Below are 18504 nucleotides of genomic sequence, written 5' to 3'. Positions count from 1 at the left end.
GCAAGAGACTTCTGTGCATTAATTTTGTATCCTGCAACTTTATCACATTCATTGATTAGCTCTAGTAGTTTTCTGGTAGCATCTTTAGGATTCTCTATGTATAGTATCATTTCATCTGCAAACAGTGACAGCTTTACTTCTTCTTTTCCGATTTGGATTCCTTTTATTTCCTTTTCTACTCTGATTGCTGGGGCTAAAACTTCCAAAACTATGTTGAATAAGAGTGGTGAGAGTGGGCAACCTTGTCTTATTCCTGATATTACTGGAAATGGTTTCAGTTTTTCACCATTGAGGATGACGTTGGCTGTGGGTTTGTCATATATGGCCTTTATTATGTTGAGGAAAGTTCCCTCTATCCCTACTTTCTGCACGGTTTTTATCATAAATGGGTGTTGAATTTTCTCGAAGGCTTACTCTGCATCTATTGAGACGATCATATGGTTTTTCTCCTTCAATTTGTTAATATGGTGTATCACGTTGATTGATTTGCGTATACTGAAGAATCCTTGCATTCCTGGAATAAACCCCACTTGATCATGGTGTATGATCCTTTTAATGTGCTGTTGGATTCTGTTTGCTAGTATTTTGTTGAGGATTTTTGCATCTATGTTCATCAGTGATATTGGCCTGTAGTTTTCTTTCTTTGTGACATCCTTGTCTGGTTTTGGTATCAGGGGGATGATGGCCTCGTAGAATGAGTTTGGGAGTGTTCCTCCCTCTGCTATAGTTTGGAAGTGTTTGAGAAGGATAGGTGTTAGCTCTTCTCTAAATGTTTGATAGAATTCGCCTGTGAAGCCATCTGGTCCTGGGCTTTTGTTTGTTGGAAGATTTTTTATCACAGTTTCAATTTCAGTGCTTGTGATTGGTCTGTTCATATTTTCTATTTCTTCCTGATTCAGTCTGGTAGGTTGTGCCTTTCTAAGAATTTGTCCATTTCTTCCAGGTTGTCCATTTTATTGGCATAGAGTTGCTTGTAGTAATCTCTCATGATCTTTTGTATTTCTGCAGTGTCAGTTGTTACTTCTCCTTTTTCATTTCTAATTCTATTGATTTGAGTCTTCTCCCTTTTTTTCTTGATGAGTCTGGCTAATGGTTTATCAATTTTGTTTATCTTCTCAAAGAACCAGCTTTTAGTTTTATTGATCTTTGCTCTCGTTTCCTTCATTCCTTTTTCATTTATTTCTGATCTGATTTTTATGATTTCTTTCCTTCTGCTAACTTTGGGGTATTTTTGTTCTTCTTTCTCTAATTGCTTTAGGTGCAAGGTTAGGTTGTTTATTCGAGATGTCCTGTTTCTTAAGGTAGGATTGTATTGCTATAAACTTCCCTCTTAAAGCTGCTTTTGCTGCATCCCATAGGTTTTGGGTCATCGTGTCTCCATTGTCATTAGTTTCTAGGTATTTTTTTATTTCCTCTTTGATTTCTTCAGTGATCACTTCGTTATTAAGTAGTGTATTGTTTAGCCTCCATGTGTTTGTATTTTTTACAGATCTTTTCCTGTAATTGATAGTTAGTCTCACAGCGTTGTGGTTGGAAAAGATACTTCATACAGTTTCAGTTTTCTTAAATTTACCAAGAGTTGATTTGTGACCCAAGATATGATCTGTCCTGGAGAATGTTCCATGAGCACTTGAGAAAAATGTGTATTCTGTTGTTTTTGGATGGAATGTCCTATAAATATCAATTAAGTCCATCTTGTTTAATGTATCATTTAAAGCTTGTGTTTCCTTATTTATTTTCATTTTGCATGATCTGTCCATTGGTGAAAGTGGGGTGTTAAAGTCCCCTACTATGAATGTGTTACTGTCGATTTCCCCTTTTATGGCTGTTAGTATTTGCCTTATGTATTGAGGTGCTCCTATGTTGGGTGCATAAATATTTACAATTGTTATATCTTCTTCTTGGATCGATCCCTTGATCATTATGTAGTGTCCTTCTTTGTCTCTTCTAGTAGTCTTTATTTTAAAGTCTATTTTGTCTGATATGAGAATTGCTACTCCAGCTTTCTTTTGGTTTCCATTTGCATGGAATATCTTTTTCCATCCCCTTACTTTCAGTCTGTATGTTTCTCTAGGTGGGAAGTGGGTCTCTTGTAGACAGCATATATATGGGTCTTGTTTTTGTATCCATTCAGCCAATCTGTGTCTTTTGGTGGGAGCATTTAGTCCATTTACATTTAAGGTAATTATTGATATGTATGTTCCTATTCCCATTTTCTTAATTGTTTTGGGTTCGTTATTGTAGGTGTTTTCCTTCTGTTGTGTTTCTTGCCTAGAGAAGTTCTTTTAGCACTTGTTGTAAAGCTGCTTTGGTGGTGCTGAACTCTCTCAGCTTTTGCTTGACTGTAAAGGTTTTAATTTCTCCATCAAATCTGAATGAGATCCTTGCTGGGTAGGGTAATCTTGGTTGCAGGTTTTTCTCCTTTATCACTTTAAATATATCCTGCCAGTCCCTTCTGGCTTGCAGGGTTTCTACTGAAAGATCAGCTGTTAACCTTATGCGGATTCCCTTGTGTGTTATTTGTTGTTTTCCCCTTGTTGCTTTTAATATGTTTTCTTTGTATTTAATTTTTGACAGTTTGATTAATTTGTGTCTTGGCGTGTTTCTCCTTGGATTTATCCTGTATCGGACTCTCTGTTCTTCCTGGACTTGATTAACTATTTCCTTTCCCATATTAGGGAAGTTTTCAACTATAATCTTTTCAAATATTTTCTCAGTCCCTCTCTTTTTCTCTTCTTCTTCTGGAGCCCCTATAATTCGAATGTTGCTGCATTTAATATTGTCCCAGTGGTCTCTGGGACTGTCCTCAGTTCTTTTCATTCTTTTATCTTTATTCTGCTCTGCAGTATTTATTTCCACTATTTTATCTTCCAGGTCACTTATCCGTTCTTCTTCCTCAGTTATTCTGCTATTGATCCCATGTAGAGTATTTTTCATTTCATTTATTGTGTTGTTCATCGTTGCTTGTTTCATCTTTAGTTCTTCTAGGCCCTTGTTAAATGTTTCTTGCATTTTGTCTATTCTATTTCCAAGATTTTGGATCATCTTTACTATCATTATTCTGAATTCTTTTTCAGGTAGACCGCCTATTTCCTGTTCATTTGTTAGGTCTGGTGGGTTTTTATCTTGCTCCTTCAGCTGCTGTGTGTTTTTCTGTCTTCTCATTTTGCTTATCTTACTGTGTTTGAGGTCTCCTTTTTGCAGGCTGTAGGTTTGTAGTTCCTGTTGTTTTTGATGTCTGTCCCCAGTGGCTGATGTTGGTTCAGTGGGTTGTGTAGGCTTCCTGGTGGAGGGGACTAGTGCCTGTGTTCTGGTGGATGAGGCTGGATCCTGTCTTTCTGGTGGGCAGGTCCACGTCTGGTGGTGTGTTTTGGGGTGTCTGTGGAGTTATTATGATTTTAGGCAGCCTCTCTGCTAATGGGTGGGTTTGTGTCCCTGTCTTGCTAGTTGTTTGGTGTAGGGTGTCCAGCACTGTAGCTTGCTGGTCGTTGAATGAAGCTGGGTGCTGGTGTTGAGATGGAGATCTCTGGGAGATATTCGCCGTTTGATATTATGTGGAGCTGGGAGGTCTCTTGTGGACCAGTGTCCTGAAGTTGGCTCTCCCACCTCAGAGGCACAGCCCTGACTCCTGGCTAGAGCACCAAGAGCCTTTCATCCACACGGCTCAGAATCAAAGGGAGAAAAAGAAAGAAAGAAAGAAAGAGAGGGTGGGGGAGGGAGGGAGGAAGGAAGGAGGAAGGAAGGAAGGAAGGAAGGAAGAAGGAAAGAAAGGGGGAGAGAGAGAGGGAGAGAGGGAGAGGGTGGGAGGGAGGAAGGAGGAGAGGGAGCGAGGGAGGGAAGCAAGGAAAGAAAGAAAGAGGGAAGATAAAATAAAATAAAGTAAGATAAAGTAAAATTATTAAAATAAAAAATAATTATTAAGAAAAAAAAATTTTTTAGGATAAAATCAGATGGATAGAACCCTAGGACATATGGTGGAAGCAAAGCTATACAGACAAAATCTCACACAGAAGCATACACATACACACTTACAAAAAGAGGAAAAGGGGGAAAAATCGTAAATCTTGTTCTCACAGTCCACCTCCTCAATTTGGGATGATTCGTTGTCTATTCATGTATTCCACAGATGCAGGGTACATCAAGTTGTGGAGCTTTAATCCGCTGCTTTTGAGGCTGCTGGGAGAGATTTCCCTTTCTCTTCTTTGTTCTCCCAGCTCCCGGGGCTCAGCTTTGGATTTGGCCCCGCCTCTGCATGTACGTCTCCAGAGGGCGTCTGTTCTTCGCTCAGACAGGTCGGGGTTAAAGGAGCAGCTGATTCGGGGACTCTGGCTCACTCAGGCCGCGGGGAGGGAGGGGTCCGGAGTGCGGGGCGAGCCTGCGGCGGCAGAGGCCAGCGTGACATTGCACCAGCCTGAGGTTCGCTGTGCGTTCTCCTGGGGAAGTTGTCCCTGGATCCCGGGATCCTGGCAGTGGCGGGCTGCACAGGCTCCTGGGAGGGGGGTGTGGATAGTGACCTCTGCTCACACACAGGCTTCTTGGTGGCGGCAGCAGCAGTCTTAGCATCTCATGCCTGTCTCTGGGGTGTGCGCCCGTCTCTGGAGCTCCCTAAAGCAGCGCTCTTAATCCCCTCTGCTCGCGCACCAGGAAACAAAGAGGGAAGAAAAAGTCTCTTGCCTCTTCGGCAGGTCCAGACTTTTCCCTGGAGTCCCTCCCGGCTAGCCGTGGTGCACTAACCCCTGCAGGCTGTGTTCACACCGCCAACCACAGTCCTCTCCCTGCGCTCCAACCGAAGCCCTAGCCTCAGCTCCCAGCCCCGCCCGCCCCGGCAGGTGAGCAGAAAAGCCTCTCGGGCTGATGAGTGCCAGTCGACACCAATCCTCTGTGTGGGAATCTCCCCGCTTTGCCCTCCACACCCTTGTTGCTGTGCGCTCCTCCACGGCTCCGAAGCTTCCCCCTCCGCCACCCGCAGTCTCCGCCCGCGAAGGGGCTTCCTAGTGTGTGGAACTTTCCTCCTTCAAGGCTCCCTCCCACTGGTGCAGGTCCCGTCCCTATCCTTTTGTCTCTGTTTATTCTTTTTTCTTTTGCCCTACCGAGGTACGTGGGGGCTTTCTTGCCTTTTGGGAAGTGTGAGGTCTTCTGCCAGCGTTCAGTAGGTGTTCTGTATGAGTTGTTCCACATGTAGTTGTATTTCTGATGTATCTGTGGGGAGGAAGGTGATCTCCGCGTCTTACTCTTCCGCCATCTTCCCCTCGTCCCTCTAGCATACAGTTTTGTTTCTGTTACTCCTAATTGCTCATAGTGGCCTTGTACTTGGATTTCTATCTCCTTGGTAGATTGTGAGTCTCTTGAAGGCAGTATCCCTGACCTTTATTCCTTGTTGGATCATGATTGTCCCTAGTAGCATTTTATATACTGTGGCACATAAAAGAATGTTAGTTATTGACTGTATCACTGTCTTTTCTAGTTTATATTTTCAGCACTTCTTTTGTGACTTAAAGTGTCTTACCGTGTTTTCTTTTTTTTCTACTCTCTAGTGCTGATGTGTTCCCAGAAAGGTGGTGCCTCTTTTTTATCTGTCACTGGTCTCTCTTTCTCTCTTTCCCGTACTCACTCTCTCTCTCTCTCTCTCTACCCCTCCCTCTCTTCTCACACACACACACACACACACAAGGATGCTTAAACCATTGGACGTTTTCATTAAAAACATTATTTTTCACGATATAGGAGCTTTCTATAGCATTTCTTGTGATAGATAGATATAATTTTAAATTAGGCTAGTTGTTTGTGGGATGGGAACAGGTAGAAAGTGAGAAAGGGGGAGAAAGGGCAGGCAGAAAAGCAGTGGTTTGTGCTTTTAAAGATGGGACATGCCTCACTTGTTCTTTCTTCAGCCAGCCATGTCTCATGCCTTTTTAACCTTGGCCCTTGACAGCTCTGCCTTTGCAACTGCTTTTTCCTTTCCTGCTCCTCTCTTATTGGGGATCCCTGGCTGATGGTGGCCCTGTGGCTGCCCCCCTTTGTTTGGGTGGACAGTGGTCATGTGGCCACATCTGAAGCTCCAGCCAATCCTATACCGTTCATTCTCTGCTTGGATTTCCTCCTAAAGCTAGTATGTGGCCTCACCCAGTCTTTGACACACTGTGTATTGGAGAATTTGGTAGTACTCTTCTCCCATCACTCTAGGTCATTTGAGAATATTCTTAACAGAAATTATTTGATTTGTGTGATTTGCATGCTGCTGCTTCTTGAGCAATATTGACTGCTGTCTGGGATGGGTATGTGTGTGTTGACTATTTTATTCAGTGTTGTTCTCTTTCCCAGGATGCTCCAGGATGAAACGTCATAGAACTCTCAGCAGCAGTGACAGTTCAGACGAGAGTGAGTAGAACCAGCCAACAGCTGGTAACCTCTGTATCTGTAATCCTTGAGGATTTCTTTGACTTGAGGACAAGCTGTTTCATGCTTCTTTTAATGGTTAAAAAATAATGTTTCTAGGAAGGAAAGCTTGGAGTACCATTTTTCTTATTCATTTAAATTTCATTAGGCATAGATAAGTTAGGTGAGAGAATTGGTTTTATGTGGCATATAGCATTTTGTTTTTTACTTTTTATTTACCCAGGCAACAAAAGCCACATCTACCAATGATTTAACAGTTCTTTTCTAGAAAGTAAGAAAAGTATGAGAGCATAAATTGTAGGCCCTGCAGTTCTATTTGTAGCTCAGGTACTAAGTGTTTGACTGGATGAGTCATCATTTGAAAAGACAACTTTATTAACAGTAGCATTTGGGGGAGTGCTGAAGGATACACAGATTACCTGCTCCACATTTTTAGCTTTTTCAGTTGCTTTTGCAGATACTTTTTCTCCAGATGGAACATGAATTGTGTTATTCCAAGTTATTATGAAATATGATTACACCAAATTGAATCTCCTCAGCGTTAACATTGTTGAAGCTTTTGCACCCTGGGATGTCACCCATAAATGTCATTAAACTCCATTATGAAACTTTTTTGGTTGCAATTTAACTATTCTCTTCAGTGGTATGAGGTCACTGCACTCTTCTCCATCATATATTTCATATTATTTTGGATGACATTTAGTTATAATAGCAGTAATAAGTCTCAGTATGTTTTTCTAATTATCTTTTGCAGGTCCTTCCACTTCCTTTACTTCTGGCTCAATGTATAGGAGCAAGTCAAAAATTCCAGATGAACACAAGAAACCTGCTGAGGTGAGATCAGATATTAAATTCTTAAGACTTAAAAAATAGACAGCTACCTTCTGCCTACATATCTACAATAACCAGATCTTGGAGACGTGAGGAGTAAACTACATGCCAATGGATAGGCTTGTTTTCTGATGAACTTTTTTGTTTTTCAAGAAAGATTCCGTTTCCTTTTTCCTTTGGGGAAAACAGTAATCTTCACTGTGCTTTCATTTTGGTGATGACACCTAAGTGCCTGGCTTTAGAATATAAATCCTCTCCTAGCCAAGGAGTCAAAGGGAGCCAGATTTGGAGAATTGGGAAGGACCAAAAGAGCCAAAGATCTGGCCTATGATAGGAAATAGCTAAGTTGGCAGGTGGGAGGCAGTGCAGGAAAGGATAGATGAGGAAGTCGTGGGTCGAGAAGGAAAGGACTGGGTTGGAGATCTGGGCTCTGGTATGTCCTCACAGCCTTCAGAGCACTACCGCCAGGCCAGGAAAAATGGGCCAGTCCTTGTGAGGCTAGTCATCTTCTGCCTCAAGGGCAGCAAAGTACCAGCGTTGCACCTGGATTTGGTAATTGTTTAATGAATCCTACAGACTTTCCTCTGTGATATTTAAATGATGAGAAACTGACCTTGTCTATCTTCACTTCTACTATGAGTAGTCTTCCTTGGCTGCAAAGAAAAAGGGAATGTATTAGTTAACTATTGCTGCATTATACGTTATCACAAAATTATTGGCTTAAAGCAGCACACATTTATTATCTCAGTTTCTGTGGGTCAGGAGTCTGGGCACAGCGTGACTGGGTTCTCTCTGTTCAAGGTTTTTCAAGGCTGCAATCAGTGTGCTGGCTGGGCTGTGTTCTCATCTGGAAGTTTGACTAGGGAAGAATTTGCTTCCAAGCTCATTCAGATTGTTGGCAGAATTCATCTCCTTCCAGCTGGAGGACTGAGGTCCCTGTTTTTTCATTGACTTTTAGTAGAGTACCACCCTCCACTCCTAGAGGCTTCTTGTAGTTCTTTGCCATGTGGCCTTCTCCATAGATCCTCTCAAAACACAGCAGCTTACTTTTTCAAAGCCAACAAGGGGAGAGTCTTTTACTCCAGTCTGCTAAGACTGTGTTTTATATAACATAATCATGAGAATGACATCCCATCACATTGGCCACATAACATAACCTAATCAAGGGAGTGACATCCCATCATGTCTGCCATATTCTGTTGATTAGAAACAAGTCCAGGTTCCACCTGCCCTCATGCAAGTGGGGGGGGATGCGGCATTGCTTTAGGGTGTGAGCCAGAGAGAGCATTTCTCCCTTTCTCAGAGGTCACTTTTCATTTTCACCTTTTGCCAGGGATCTTTCTGGGCACAGTAGAATATCAGTGTGTGTTTATATGTATCTGTGTCATGCAGAAAAACTTAGGGAATAAAACGCACATAAACAGGAGCAGAACCAATTTCCCACCTATCCAGAGGAGGCTTTGACTACAGAATGGTGAGAAAGAAACCTTGCTACTTTCCCATTTAGGACAGCCAGTCCTCCAACATAAAGTGACTCAAGAGCTTTGGGTCTTAAGGCCTGCTGCCTCTGAGTCAGTGAGAATATCAGTCTTTTGTTGCAAGAGATAGGGGACCTGGGCTACTGGAAGCAAATTTTTTCATTTATATGTCCCATTCTATTATAAAAGAGAGAACCTGATATTGTAGAACAAAACCAGCCTTGGCATTAGAAAAGATTGATTCCATGTGTTGCTTGGCTCGTTTATTTCATCTCTCTGAAATCATTTGTTTTCTCATTATAACATGGACATTATCACGCCTACCTCTCATAGGTACCATTTATTGTAATTTTCTGTGCCAAGAGCTTTTTATTAGATAATCTGATTGTTTCCCAAAACTAAGCAATTGTAAGAACCTCCTTGGATACTTCCTTCATTTAAAAATTTTATTTAATAACTTATTTATATCAGTATGGACTGACATATATTTATTTTATACTTTGGGTTATAATCCAGTACTACATAATATATTATATTGCTCAAATTATTCTATATATCAGTGAAATCATCTCTCTTATTTTTCTCTGTTCAATTTCCATTGATTTCTGCTCTTATTTTTATTATTTTCTTCCTTCTAGCTTCAGTTTTATTTTGTACTTTTTCTAGATTCTTGAGGTAGATGCTAGGCTATTTGAAATTTTTCCTTTTTTCTAGTATAAGAATTTTAGAGCTATAAATTTCCCTTTAAATACTGCTTTAGCTGCACCACATTAATTTTGGTATGTTTATTTTCATTTTCATCCATTTCAATATTTTTATTTTCCTTGAGACTTCCTCGTTGATTCATGGATTATTTAGAAGTGCGTTGTTTAGTTTCCAAGCGTTTGGAGACTTTTATTGCTATCTTTCTGTTATTGATTTCTAGTTTGAGTTCATTTTTGTCAGAGAGCATAGTCTGTATGTTTCAGTTCTTTTACACATGTCAAGGTTTGTTTTCTGGCCCAAGATATGGTTTATCTTGGTGAATGTTTCATGGGCACTTTAAAAGACTGTGTATTCCACTGTTGTTGGGTCCTATTGGTTGATGGTGTTCTTCTGTATCCCAGCTGATTTTCTGCCTAGTAGTTTTATCAGTTGTTCAGTTAGGGCTATAGCAGTCTCCAGCTGTAATTGTGGATTTGTCTATTTCTCCTCTCAGTTCTGTGAAATTTGCTTTGTGTAGTTTGAAGCTCTGTTGTTAGGTGCATACATATTTAGGATTGCTATATCTTCTTGGTGAATTTATCATCATGTAATGTCCCTCTTTGTCTTTGGTAATTTTGTTTGCTTTGAAGTCTATACTATCTAATATTAATATCATTTCTGGCTTTCTTTTGATTCCTGTTTACATGGTATATGGTATATGGTATCCATGCCTGGGCATGGATTTCTTTGGGTTTATCCTGTGTGGGCTTTGATCAGCTTCCTGAATCTAAGTTTATATCTTTTGCCATATTTGGGAAATTTTCAGCCATTATTTCTTCAGCTATTTTTCAGCTCCACCTTTTTTTCTCTTCTTCTTTTGAGACTTCAACTGCATGAATGCTAGATCTTTTGTTATTTCCCACAGGTCCTTCAGACTCTTCATGTTTTTTCAGTGTATATTCTTTCTATTGGTTAGATTAATTTCTCTTTTTCCCTGTTTCTTTATTCTGTTAATTCCATTATTCTGTTGAGCCTATCCTATGTGTTTATTTCAGTTATTATTCCATTTCAAATTTTCCATTTGGTTATTCTTTGTATCTTCTTATTTCTTTGCTGAAACTTTCATTTTTTTGTTTCAAAAGTGTTTGTAGTTTCTCGTTGAAGCATTTTTATGATGGCTGCTTTAAAATCCTTGTCAGATAATTCCAACATTTGTGTCATCTCAGTGCTAGTATCTATTGATGGTCTCTTATTCCTGGTTCTTAGTATTATGAACGATTTCCTATTGCATCCTGGGCTGGGTTTTTGTTTTGTTTTGTTTTGTTTCTTGGTATTATGTTATCAGACACTAAGTCTTATTTAAATCTGTTTTAGCAGGCTTCCATAATAACCAGACCAGTGGGGAAGAGGGACACTGACTTTTTACCACCAGTTACACAATTCCTAGGCTCCCCATCCTAGTTTTGTTATCTCTCTAGGAAGGTAGTTCTGTTATCCCTCTGGGAAGGGGGAAAGTTGGCTCATTACTACTTGGCAGGGGTGGAAATCCCCACTTTGTTACCTCCACTGATAGCAGGGGGAGTGGTGTGGTGAGGGGTACTGCATTACTGATGGGCAGTGGTGATAGTCCAGGCTCCCTACCCAGTCTCTGCTGATATCACATTGAGGAGGAGGAATGACTTGTTATTGCTGGGTGGGAGTGGATGTCAAAGCCTCTCAGGTGATGTTCACTGATGCCACAACAATTGTTCTTTTTTAAAAGACATTTTAACATCTTTTTTGAAATATAATTCTTACAGCATACAGTTCCTCTACTTAAAGTGTATAATTCAGTGGGTTTTAGTATATTCACAGAGTTGTGTGAGTAACCATTACCACAGTCTAAATTTAGAACATTTTCATCACCCCAGAAAGAAACTCCCTATCCATTAGCAGTTAACTCCCCGGGCCCCTACTCCCAGCCACTGGCAACCACTAATCTAATTTCTGTTTCTACAGTTTTGCCTATTCTGGACATCCCATATAAATGGAATAATACAATATATGGCTCTTTGTGTCTGGCTTCTTTCATTGAACATTTTCAAAGTTCATCCATGCTGTAGCATGTATCAGTACTTTATTTCTTTTTTATGACTAAATGATACTCCATTGTATGCATATATCACATTTTTAAAATCCATTCATTAGTTGATAGACATTTGGGTTGTCTCCATTTCTGGAGTATTATAAGTAATGCTGCTGTGAGCATTCATATACACATTTTTAGGTGGACATATGTTTTCAAAAACACCTAGGTGTAGAATTGCTGAGTCTCATAGTAACTCTGTTTAACCATTTGAGGGAATGCCAGACTATCTTCCAAAGGGGTTTCATCAGTTTACACTCCCACCAGCAGTGTACAAGAGTGTTTGAAATTTGTTATTGCTATGGGTACCAGAGACTTGGAATTCCTCAGATAACCTTGTTTTTGTCTCGTCTCTTGACTTTTCCCCTTGTGCTTGTCCTCAGAGAGATTCTGTCTTCTACAGCTCTCCTAGCTGTAAGCCACTGTTATCACTGGAGGCTTTAGTGTGGTGGTAGGGTATGAGGGAGGGGTGGTGTTCTCTACTCTTCTGATTATGTCTCAGTCTTTGGAGTGTGTAGTGGTCCTGTGTCTGGGGGTGAGGTTGGGGAGGTGGCCTTCAGGGATAGAGCATTTGTGACCCTGCCCACTATTTTCCTGAATGCCTGCAGCAGATATCCTCTGGTATTCTCAGTCCTTGAGGTTTTCTCTCCTGCAGATTAAGGCTTTTTTCTCTGTTGAGTAACACAGGGAAGCTGAGGCTGGGTGCTTTTGCCTTCCCACAGCACTAGTCCAGTGCCCTCACTTGAAATCCTTCCTCTGTAGATGAAGCCTTTTGTTCAATAAGGGAGCCAGGACACTGAGCACCAGCGACCCAGACAGCACCCCTGGGGGAGCTTTTTCTCCAGGTTCTCCCCCATCTTCCCTGTGAGTGCCCTCCTGGGTTTCTAGAGAAAAAGCTTACAAGAAGGTGGGAACCCCCTATGACTACAGCCCCCAGAAACTTCATATTCTCATAGTAGTCCCCACTTAGCCCCCAGAGATTCATCAGAATTTCTAGTTTAATGTTCCTGCTGTGGCTTCTGCCCCAAGTAAGGAAATGCTCCTGTACTGTGTCTCCCTGCAGGCGTGCTTGTCTCTCTTTGAGTTTGACCATTTGTCCTGTGACTCATTTCTCTAATGGCTTCACAAAAGCTCGTTAATTTGCTGCCTCTCCTGCCTTTTTCTTCTTGTAAAGATGAGAATTTCTTTTTTCTGACTCTCTACAGGTCCAAGATGAAACCTTATTTTTTAGTCATTGAAGTGCAATATAAATGATCTTTTTTACTGGGGCTTAATTGGCTGCATTGATAGACAAATATTTTCTTTGATGTTTAATGCTTTGGTGAGATTCCTGTGTGTGCCTCCCCCAGTTATCCTCTAGAGGAGTATTTCCTAGGGGTGTGTGAATTCCACATACAGTTCAGGGGCTTTGGTACCTTCTGAAAATTGTATACAGACTTTTAAGAGTACGTTTTTATGTGTATTTTTTTTCTGAGCTAGTAGCCTTCATCTGATTCTCAAAAGGGCTCCTATTCTAAAAGATGTTTTAAAAAGCTAATTGCCCTAGAAAAAGCTCATAGTACTAGATGACCAATTTGAATATATTAAAAAGTCTTTTATTCTTTCTCAAAAGCCTGCATATTTTCACCTAATATTAGTCTGACTGGTCTATAAAATATATCAACCTATCTTAAAAGATTGACTGCATATCTTCTCTAGGCCCAGAGTCTCATTTATTATATCTAAGACTTTCATAGCAACAGAGTGAAAGCTCATATATTTTAACTCAGCGGAGAACACTGGATACTCCCAAATAGAGCCTATTTATATCACTTTACCTATATTTCTAACAAGCTTGATTATTTGGTTTTCTGACCCACAGCAGATAAAAAGTACTAAGCTTGCAAATGCACACTTACTGCACAAAAAGGGACATTGAGGAATAGGAGAAAAACTTTCAAAGCAAACCTCAGTTGTCATCTCTTGTATGAAAATTGCTCACATCTCTAAGTCAGACTCAGTTGTTCCTCCTCCTCCATTACCAGGATGTATATGCCTCTGTTTGATACAGGGTAAGGAGAATAATCAAACCTACCTAAGCAGCCCAAAAGTACATTGCTTTACGGGAATCGATGTTCCAGTTGATGTCAGCCCATTAGCCGTCAGAAATGTCCTATTTATTCTTTATAAGAAACCTAAGAATTATTTTAAACTATCTGAAAAGTATTTCCATGATTTTTAAAGTTTTAAACTTAGAAATTGAATAAGCTTTGCTTCATTGGAAAAACCAACGTGGGACACAGTATCTTGACAACACTGGCTACTTTTGTTGATATAAAAACAAGCTTGTATTCTTTGCTAGGTTTTCTCTGCTTTAAGTGCTTGATTTTTTTTTTTTTTTTTTTTTTGCGGTATGTGGGCCTCTCACTGTTGTGGCCTCTCCCATTGCGGAGCACAGGCTCCAGACGCGCAGGCTCAACAGCCATGGCTCACGGGCCCAACCGCTCCGCGGCATGTGGGATCTTCCCAGACCGGGGCACGAACCCGTGTCCCCTGCATCGGCAGGCGGACTCTCAACCACTGCACCACCAGGGAAGCCCAGTGCTTGATTCTTTCAGATAATCTGAAAAATCTTTTCTTGCCTTAAGATTGTATAATTCTAAGAAAATCACTTATGGTTAATTCCTCTTGATTAAATAGAGTTACCGTGTTTGCAGCTGTTTTTTAATGCTTTGGGGTTGACATCTGTTTGTCGTCAGTTATGTATAGTTTCAGATTTAGTGACTATGAATCAAAACTGATCAATCTCTCTGCTTCATTATACATGGACCAGACAGTGTTCCCCTTTGTGTCATACAGGAAGCAAATGTTTTGGCTTTTCCTCTAAAAAATGTCACAGAAATGTTCAGACTAGCTGTGCTTATAAGAAACTGCCCACTGAGAGATGTTAATGAGAACAGTAAAAGCCAGAGCTGTCCATGAAGGGCATTTTCATTTTGTGGCTCTGGCAGGTTAAGCATTGATATTCTAATTGAATTCATAGTGAGGCCTTCTTTGTTTCTGCAAGCATCTGAGAGGCCAAGATGTGCATGCACTGTTGGACTTGGCATAGCTTCTGGGCTGTATGTTAGCCTGTGAATCCCCTCTTTGACCATAAATGAGCAGATATCTGGTAAGTACAAAGCATTTTTGTTTCAGGAACTTTTGGGGAAACTACCAGTGCATATAAAATAGGCACACAGTTAAGAACTTGTAAAACTTCTCAACTTCATTACCTAGGTCAGTGTCAACATCCAGATCCCTCATTCACAATCTTTAATTTAGCAGCAAATAGCCATGTTTCATTTTGTGAAGTTTCTGCATTACCGCATGACCTATAGAATGTTGGTTAAAGTTCTCGATGGAGCTCTTGCTTGGGAACACTGTCTTTGGGAGTCAAACCATGCACGTTTTAGTTGAGCCCTGAACTCACATCTCCTTTTACCCATTAACAATTACTTAATGGACTAGAGAGGAGAATTCAGCTACATACTTCTTTCTGCTTTTAGAACTAAGGCTGAGACTATGATGATGATAATAAAATAACTGCAACTAGAGTTTATTTAGCAGTTACAATGAGCCCAATACCATGCTAAGACCTTTACATAAATTCACCTATTTAATCCCTACAACTACCCCTATGAGGTAAGTGTTCTTATCCTTGTTTTACAAATAAGTAAACAAACATGGAGAATTTAGACAGCTTCCCAAACTAGTAAGTGGTGAAACCAGTAGACCAATCCAGGCAGTCTGTCCCTGGACCCATATTCCTCTCTTTAAAGATTTTTTTTTGTAATGCTTTTCCTTTTTCTTTTCTTTTCTTTTTAAAATTTATTTATTTTTGGCTGCATTGGATCTCCGTTGCTTCATGGGCTTTCTCTAGTTGCGGAGAGCGGGGGCTACTCTTCATTGCGGTGCGTGGGCTTCTCATTTTGGTGGCTTCTCTTGTTGAAGAGCATGGGCTGTAGGCATGCAGGCTTCAGTAGTTGTGGCTCACGGGCTCTAGAGCACAGGCTCAGTAGTTGTGGCACACGGGCTTAGTTGCTCCTTGGCATGTGGGATCTTCCTGGACCAGGGCTTGAATCCGTGTCCCCTGCATTGGCACGTGAATTCTTAACTACTGCACCACCAGGGAAGTCCTAAAGAATTTTTTTTAAATAAATTTATGTATTTATTTATTATTTTTGGCTGAGTTGGGTCTTTGTTGCTGTGCACAGGCTTTCTCTAGTTGTGGCGAGCGGGGTAGTTGTGGTGAGCAGGGGCTACTCTTCGTTGTGGTGCGCAGGCTTCTCATTGTGGTGGCTTCTCTTGTTGTGGAGCACGGGCTCTAGGTGTGTGGGCTCAGTAGTTGTGGCTTGCAGGCTCTAGAGTGCAGGCTCAGTAGTTGTGGCGCATGGGCTTAGTTGCTCCATGGCATGTGGGATCTTCCCGGACCAGGGCTTGAACCCATGTCCCCTGCATTGGCAGGTGGATTCTTAACCACTGCACCACCAGGGAAGTCCCCTAATCACTTTTAATTTCTTTTTTTAGCATATAAAACATTTGCCTGGTTCAGATATCAAACTATGTAACAGAGTGCATTCAGAAAGATTCAGCTTTTGTCTCTCTTCTCCCTATTTTCTCCCCTTTCCTCCGTGCTGTTTTTTTTTTTTTTTAGTTCTTGGTTTATCCTTTTATTGTTTATGAAAATATATACAAATATGCATGTATGTGTGTGCCACTATATGTATATAAAACTCATACCTCTACCCAGGATACACTGTAACTATTTTGTTTGCCTCTGTTTATTTTAAAAAACCTTTAAAAATGACTTTTCTTACCAGAAGCGGATTCATGAGACCAGTCTGGTAAATGTATTTCATATCACTTTGCAGATATCTTCCTGAGTACTGAACTTAAATTCCTATCCCCTCTTCAGCATTTTATGTTCTGCCTCATACTTGAAATGTTTGACTTCTACAGCAAGATAAGGCAGACTCTTGCACTCTGCCTTGAGTAAAAATGCTTCTCTAGAAACCTTGGATCTGATGCTGTTTAATCTGGCTAGCTTGTAAAATTGAAATCAAGCTTACCATGTAAGTCTATTTTTTTCTAAAGGTGGAAGGGAAGATTACAATAGTCATTGAATTTAGCCTTCATTTGCTTAAGAAAAATAGGTATGAGTTGATTGGTATTTCTGCAGTCCAGGGTTCCCCAGACTTCACAGAGTGCCTGTTCCCTGGAAGTTTGCTATTTCTGAAGCAATGGACAAGGGCCAGATTTCATTGGCCCCTTTGTCTAGAGTCTTCAAGTTACTCTTCTGTTTGGTAAATGTGTGTATTAGTTTCCTAGGGCTGCTATAACAAATTACCACAAACTGCGTGGCTTAAAACAACAGGAATTTATTTTCTCACAGTTCTAGAGGCCGGAAGTCCAAAATCAGCCAGACTGCATTCCCTCCAAAGACTTTAGGGGAGATTCCATTCCTTGCCTCTTCCAGGTTCTGATAGCTATCAGCATTTACTGACTTGTGGATTAATGAATCACTCCAGTCTCTCCCTCCATGGTCATAATCCCTTCTCCTCTTCTGTCTCAAATCTCCCTCTGCCTTTCTGTTATAAAGACACTTGTTATTGGATTTAAGCCCCACCTGGATATTCCACGATGATCCTTTCATCTCAGAATCCTTAAGTGACTTATATCTGCAAAGATCCCATTTCATATAAGGTAACATTCACAGGTTCCAGAAATTTGGATGTGGACGTATCTTCTAGGGGGCCACCATTCAGCCCACTGCAATATGTTTCCAGGCTACTTAGGAAACTCTACAAAACAGACTTTCATAAGCAGTTATATCAAGTATGAAGACATGGCTTATGCTGTGTGATTATTGTTAATCCCAAAGCATGATTTTGCAATCAGTTGATTTATTTTGATAAGTGTATTGTATGGAAAATAATGAAATATTTTAGGAGGTTGAAAAATACTTGGCTCTAGTATTCTTTGCAGAGCTAAGGCAGGATTTCCCACAGGCAGTAGTTGAGCACAATTGTAAATTGCCACGGCATCTTAACCACTGTCTCATTAAAGGCACTCTGGTAATTTATAGAAATGGATCAGAGTGTTCAGCAAAATGGTGATTCAGTTTCTCCAACTAGCCACCCAGAACACTGAGCTCTGTGCAAAACATGTTAATGGATATGTCTGTGATCCTCTCTTACCTCCTTATACAAAGCATTATGTAGTAAACCACCAGTTTTTTGTTTCCTATAGACTTAGCTTTCTCCCTGCACAGTACCCAATTAACTTTAATTGGTTAGGATTCTTGGTAGGAAGGTCATTTTGTTGCCACCTCGACACCAGCATGTTTAACGTTGGTTTCCTGCTCAGGTCATATTATTCATTCTAAATCTTCCCTAAATGAAACCAACAGGCATTTGCAGAGTTGTCCCTGCAAAATAGCAAATGGAATGAGTCCTTATGCATTTAAATGACATCATTCGATTATGTGATAGTTTAGTCCTGTACTCTGTGAAATGTCAGTTTAAACAGAACTACACCAACTGAGAATTAATTGCTTTCTTGTACCATGTGCTGTGCTTCAACTTTCATGTTACACATAACTTGGACAGTGTTTCTCTTCAGAGAACCTTGATTAGCATTAAAGGCTAAAATGTTTGCTTGATGGCATCTCTTCCTTTGATAATCCAGAGATGTAGGCACATTTACCTTAAACCTGCAAGTGGTTGTTTGATTTTTTTTCAGAATTAACAATTAGTAGGTGAGGTATATATCAGTGTATGTATGCTTTTATATGAAAGTTTATTCCCTCATTGTTTAGACATTAACTGGGCCTTCATCAGTGAAATCAGTGCCAGGTTAGCTGAAGAACTCATGGCATTCTTCTTTCCTGTTCTTGAAAAGGCAGAATCACAAAGCCTAAGTTGCCACAGCAATTTAAGTCATGTTCCCAGGCTTGTGAGTACATTTCTG

General features: G+C 40.5%; 1 protein-coding gene across 3 annotated transcripts in view; it reads left to right on the top strand.

Moving 5' to 3' along the window:
* JADE3 (jade family PHD finger 3) overlaps positions 1-18504 on the top strand; it is a 162993-nt gene that overhangs the window by 83099 nt on the left and 61390 nt on the right. For all 3 annotated transcript variants that reach the window (XM_060087582.1, XM_060087583.1, XM_060087581.1), the window contains 2 exons: positions 6322-6378; positions 7151-7230. In XM_060087582.1, coding sequence (XP_059943565.1) covers positions 6333-6378; positions 7151-7230 — 126 coding nt within the window. In that variant the 5' untranslated portion in view covers positions 6322-6332. The remainder of the gene's footprint in view (positions 1-6321; positions 6379-7150; positions 7231-18504) is intronic.

The sequence above is a fragment of the Mesoplodon densirostris genome, chromosome X, assembly GCF_025265405.1.
Source record: "Mesoplodon densirostris isolate mMesDen1 chromosome X, mMesDen1 primary haplotype, whole genome shotgun sequence".
NCBI lineage: Eukaryota > Metazoa > Chordata > Mammalia > Artiodactyla > Ziphiidae > Mesoplodon > Mesoplodon densirostris.
The sequence above is the reverse complement of the archived record's forward strand: the minus strand, read 5'-3'. Positions and strand labels throughout refer to the sequence as shown.